Source organism: Hippopotamus amphibius, chromosome X (genome assembly GCF_030028045.1).
Source record: "Hippopotamus amphibius kiboko isolate mHipAmp2 chromosome X, mHipAmp2.hap2, whole genome shotgun sequence".
Taxonomy (NCBI): domain Eukaryota; kingdom Metazoa; phylum Chordata; class Mammalia; order Artiodactyla; family Hippopotamidae; genus Hippopotamus; species Hippopotamus amphibius.
In genome coordinates this window covers 71185257-71191256 of record NC_080203.1, presented here as the reverse complement: position 1 = coordinate 71191256, position 6000 = coordinate 71185257, and the positions used below count along the sequence as shown (strand labels likewise).

General features: G+C 36.3%; 1 protein-coding gene across 1 annotated transcript in view; it reads right to left on the bottom strand.

Moving 5' to 3' along the window:
- Positions 1–767: 767 nt before the first annotated feature.
- CYSLTR1 (cysteinyl leukotriene receptor 1) overlaps positions 768–6000 on the bottom strand; it is a 46022-nt gene continuing 40789 nt past the window's right edge. The window contains exon 3 of the mRNA XM_057718496.1: positions 768–2942. Within this exon, the coding sequence (XP_057574479.1) occupies positions 1893–2915 (1023 nt within the window). The 5' untranslated portion in view covers positions 2916–2942 and the 3' untranslated portion in view covers positions 768–1892. The remainder of the gene's footprint in view (positions 2943–6000) is intronic.

Below are 6000 nucleotides of genomic sequence, written 5' to 3'. Positions count from 1 at the left end.
GTGTGATAGATTTTAACTATGGCCATATTTTGTTCTAATTCTTTCAGAATTGAGAATCCATGTAGCAAATATGATTCAGTATGTTTTAGTAACAAAACCATTTCTAAATACTCTAGTGTGATAAATTATTTCACACTATATACTTTTAAGGTAAAACTTTAACATGTGTGTGTTAAAATATGTATGTATACTATGATCATATTTGAGTTTCAAATATGCCCTGTAAGAAAGGCAGGACAAGTATTATATTATTCCCACTTTACAAGTGATGAAGCTGAGAATCAGAGTTTATGTCACTTGCTTTAAATTTCACTATTAGTAAATAATAGAGATCTGATTAGCATCCAAGTCTTCTGGCTTTCTATGTAGTGTTCAACCACACTATACTTGTTGAATAGCAGAAAGCTTAGTAAATGAGAAATGAGGACTGACTTTATGATAAATATTACATTTGATCTTTGTCAAGCAAGAAAAAAAATATAGGGTAAAAGTGAAGATACTTTTACCTGTATAAATCTATGGTATGTTAAAAATAAATGGGTACCAGTTATTACTATACCTTAGAGATCCTTTCTCTTTATCTTTCAAGTTTTCTTTCTAAGGGATTGCAACATTAGAAGTGAAGTTGAGATTACATATATGTGGCAGATTCAGACAGAACTTCTCCCTCCCTAGCTTTTCTTTTTTTTGCCATTATCATTTAGTTCCTCTGAGATAATGCACTTTTTGAAACAGAATTAAAGAACAGACTACACTTCAGCAAAAGCTTGCCCATGAACATTATATTTCAGCCATAATCAAGCTGTTGCTGTCTTAAGAAGAAAGCTTCCACTGTAATATAAAAATCATTGTAAACATATCCTTGGTATTCCTGTCAATGAGACAATATAAGTAAAAAGTAAAAAATAATAACAAAGCTTATAGTTAACTTCCACTCATAAATGCACAGAGCAAAATCTCTTACATATAGTTTTACACATATGCATGAATATATGTATGTCTTAAAAATTTGCAATAGCAACATTCAAAATTTTATTCAGAGACCAGTTGCAGTTAATTTTGATCCCAGTAATAAGTGTGTAGAAAAGTAGACCCCCTTTCTTCTTCTTTAGATACATTTTTAATTACTTCCGTTCATATATGTTAGTGCCAGTTGTCTGGTTTCTTAAGGAAGGATTGTATGTCATGTAGGGAGAGAATTCCATATAAGAACCTCAATGAGCAACAAAAACTTCACTATACTTTTTTGGGGGCCTTAAGGCAAAAGCAGAAGAAAATTGGAAACAAACTGGCTTTTGATCAGGTTTATCTTCCTCAGTTTCCAGATTGTACATTGAATGGAGCCTTTAGGGCCATTTGACTGAAGACTAGGGTTTTCTAACAGTTGCACATTTTCTTTTGGGAGAAATGGTCATACTTTGCCTAGCCAGTCAATACTACAAAGAAAGGGTAATAGTACATTTCATGTAGCTTTTGGGTCATTCCAGTTCTCATCTGATGTCATGCATGCAAAGGAATATGTTAGAATCACTGAGAAAACTATTAGCTATATTTATATCTTAAAAAGCTAGGTCTTATCCCTTGTAAAGCTTTTATTTGTGGGAGAAAACCTTGATCTCAGACCTACTTTTTACAGTGCCAAGATATAAATATTCTTCACTTTTAGGTGAATGATCAAAAAACCACTAAATTATAATTTAGTTCATAGATGTGGACTGAAGTTTTAACATTTAAATTATATCTTTAGGACCTCTAATAATATGGATTCATAAATGAGATAGATTTATTACACGTTCAGCTAAGTATTTGTAAGTTATTAATGGTAATTTTTATTTTTATTGTGAATGATTTGAGAACATACTCATTTGGGAATCATCAAAGATGGATTTAAACTATTCTTTATATATTTCTTCTCCTTTTTCTGGCAGGGAGGTCTTCTTCTTGGGTACATAAGTCAGACTGGATAAAGAATGCTTTCTAAATGTAGACAGCCTTCTCCTAAAGTTCCCCCCTGAAAAGAAATATAGGAGAGGGTCAAAGCAACAATTTGATGCAGCCAGAGACAAAGTTATGACCACTGACTTTTGCATTCTAAGGACAGAATCACAGGGTTTAGTTTCATTGTGTAAAAAATGAAGGTGTATGGTGCGTTGAATATGATATGGCATGAAGCTGATCAAAAAGGCAGCTGTCACAACTATGATCATTCCTATAGCCTTTTTACGACTTGATAGATGTTTCTTCATTGAATTTTTTAGTAAGGTCAAAATGATCATTGTGTAACAGACAATTATAATAACAAAAGGAATGATAAATCCAAAAAATAATGACACATAATGCAAGACCAAGACATGATATTTAGCTTGATTGTCCTGTGGAGGCTCAAAGCACTTGGTATTGTTCTTTTCATCTTTGTAAGATGTGGACATTAAAAATGGAGAACTAGTCAAAATCACAAAAATCCAAATACCAACACACACAAACTTGGCTTTTTTCTGTGTAACCAAATTAATGTTCTGGACTGGGAAAACAATTGCGATGCACCGGAAAAAGCTCATGGCTGTCATAAAGAAGATGCTACAATAGAGGTTGACATACAAGGCATAGGTGCTAAGGCGGCACAAAAAGTCACCAAAGAGCCAAATGCCTTTGTGAACATAATAGACCACACGGAGAGGCAGTGTGCACACGCACAGTAGATCTGCTACTGCTAAATTAATCATGTATACTTGGTAGGCTGACGTCTCATGATATGTTTTTATGAGGACATAGAGCACAAAGCCATTGCCAAAGAAGCCCACAACGGAGATCATGGAGTACAAGGTGGAATACACTTGATTGCGGAAGTCATCAATAGTGTCATTGCATGTGTTATTACTGGAAGAAGATACTGTCAGATTTCCAACTCCATCCATGTTTCTCTAGGAATGTCTTCTTGGTGCCTAAAATGTACATAAAAAATCTTGTCAATTTTTACTTGACCATAAATTATAGGAAGTACTAAGATTTCACTTTATAGTGTCACTATGTATATTTTTTGACCACTGCAGGAAGAAAGAGTGGTGGGGCAATGAGGAGGGATTCATCTGGACCTTGCCCCCGGGAGGAGGGCTGGGGTCCTATAGGCACCCAGTGAACTCCTTTACCCCCTTTTCCCACCCATGTTTACCTGTTGGACTTCTTAATCTTCAAGAACTAGCTAAAACAGCTATGCCTTATTTTAAGTCATATTACTCCAGTACTATTCTGTAAATCTTCCTTTTAAGTGGGTTTGTTTTTTAATTGGAGAAAAGTTTTAAAGATAGTAGGTTCATAAATATGAGTATCTATCTATGTATCATCTATCTATCTATCATCTGTCATCTATCTATCATCTATCATCTATCTATCTATCATCTATCTAATCTATCATCTATCTATCTATCATCTATCTATCTTCCATCTATCTAATCTATCTATCATCTATCAGTATCTATCTATCATTTATTTATCTATTGGAAGAGCTCTGAATTCTTTTGGAGAATAAATTCTGGATGAAAATGGTCGGTTCCCCCCAAAAGTCTTCCTAAGTAACATCTGCTAGGTGATGCTTATACCTAGGGAAAATAATTAAATTTGTTATCACTGGAACTCATTCTCTGGGGGAGAATCTTAATCTAGAACATGGTGGACTCTATTCAGAACCACAGAACACCAAGGCTGGGGAAACTTTAGTAGCCATCCAGTTATTTTAATGGGGGGAAAAAGGTGAAATACGATTCAAAAATCTGCACCTTAGGTTAAGACTCTAAGGAGAGATGCAGCATAACTAGTTGGAATATACTTTCTGGGTGAGGATATTGTTGTAGCTGATCATCCTTATTCTCTTCCTAGACTTATACACAAAGCCTTACTGTTCAATAATAAATGGTCATCTCTCATATAGCAAGAGGTTGTTACTTGGTCTAACCTAGTTCAGCTTTATCAGGGAAGTCAACAAGCTCTGATCAGAGAGGGCTAGGGATGAGGTAATGTGGAAGTAGTGATTTCTTTAGTCTTCCTCCAGATTCTTTTATTCTTTAAGAAGGTGGTAACAACTCATCAATATAGAATATGGTGGATAATCTTTGATTGAAATCTGATTTGTTGGCCTTTTACACAGCTCTTTCCCCCTGGTAAGAGAGGGTTTGGGGTTTGTAAGGTGGGAAGATTGCTTGAGCATGCAAGAACTGTTAGCAGTGGAAGAGACTGATCTAGTCTCTGCATTAGGGATACAGCTATGGTTGTGGTTGTAGGTGGGATATAACTTCCCAGGTTTACAACTGCTAACAATTATATTTGCTGTGAGGATGTGTTATCAATCCATTTCTCCATCCCAGCTAATTCTATTTTTTTCCTTTCATTAAAAATGTCATCATTGGGAGTTCCCTGGTGGCCTAGTGGTTAGGATTCTGGGCTTTCACTGCCTCAGCCCGGGTTCAGTCCCTGGTTGGGGAACTGAGATCCCACAAGCATAACAGTGTGGCCAAAAAGTTCATTATTTTCTACCAAGAACAGTTGGTATACAGTAAAAAATTGAAGATGAATCATTCTGAGGGTATATATCTAAGATCATAGAGAAAAATTAGTTCATTATTCCCAACCTTTGCATTATTTCTCAGTTTGCCTTACAGTTACCTGCCTCTTTCACCATTGGTTTTCTAAACTCAGGTGCAATTGTGGAGGAAAGAGAAACTGCCTAAACTTATTCTAGCCCTGTATTGGGATTCCCCCAAATCAGACAGTGTTAGCCTGTGAGGCACTAGATGGTGCTGTTGAGATTTTTGATATAACCTTTGTTTTAAAAACCACACTTGCCAGATATTAGATAATTACCATCTGTCCTTCCTACCATCACCAACTCTCACTATATCCTGTTACAAACTCTTTCCAGAATAATTTTCTATACATTGTAGCTTCTAATTATCTCATGTTATTGCTCAAAAAAACCTTTGATGGTCCTTCAGAGTCTTCAGAATAAAATCCAGACTTCTTGGCCTGATATTTGAGGCTCTCTACAGTCTGGTTGCAACTGGACTTTCCTAGCTTCTCTCTCACTTCTTCCCTTTGCACACCCTATAGTTCAATGAAACAGCTAGTTTTACTATATCAGGGACATGCACTACACGTTTTCCCACCTGCCTGTCTTTTTTCATGGTATTTCTTCTTCCTGAAATGCCCTTTCCTCTGTCTATGTGTATGCAAAAACTACCCATCTTTCAGCTCAAATTACACCTTCTTGACCAAGCTTTCCTTCAGCCTCCTTCCAAAGTAATTTCTATCTTTTCACTTCTAGGGAAATTTATTTTTATTTTATTATTTATTTATTTATTTATTTATTGGCTGCATTGTGTCTTTGTTGCTGCGTGCAGGCTTTCTCTAGTTGCAGCGAGTGGGGGCTACTCTTCAATGCAGTGTGCGGGCTTCTCATTGCGGTGGCTTCTCTTGTTGTGGAGCATGGGCTTTAGACGTGCAGGTTTCAGTAGTTGTGGCACGTGGACTCAACAGTTATGGCTCTCTGGCTCTAGAGCACAGGCTCAGTAGTTGTGGCACACAGGCTTAGTTGCTCTGCGGCATGTGGCATCTTTCCCGACCAGGGCTGAACCCGTGTCCCCTACATTGGCAGGTGGATTCTTAACCATTGCATCACCAAGGAAGTCCAGGGAAATTTAAATCTATCTTTCAGATCGATGATTTGAATGCATGTTATCTTCCCTCATAGACTTTCTGGTTGATATATAAAAGCATCTCACACAGGGTTAACACATATGTACTTTGCCCATAAGTGCTCATAAATGTTAATTGAATGAATGCGTAAATGAATGATGGAACAAGTTTATCATTTGAAAGTATTATTTATCATTCAAAACCACTTAAAATGATCTTTTCACTCCAATATAATTTAAAACTTTCCCAGCCTCAGAACCTAAAGTAGCTCTGTTGTTGCCTAAAGTATTAAGAAAGGCGCTAAATTATCACCTT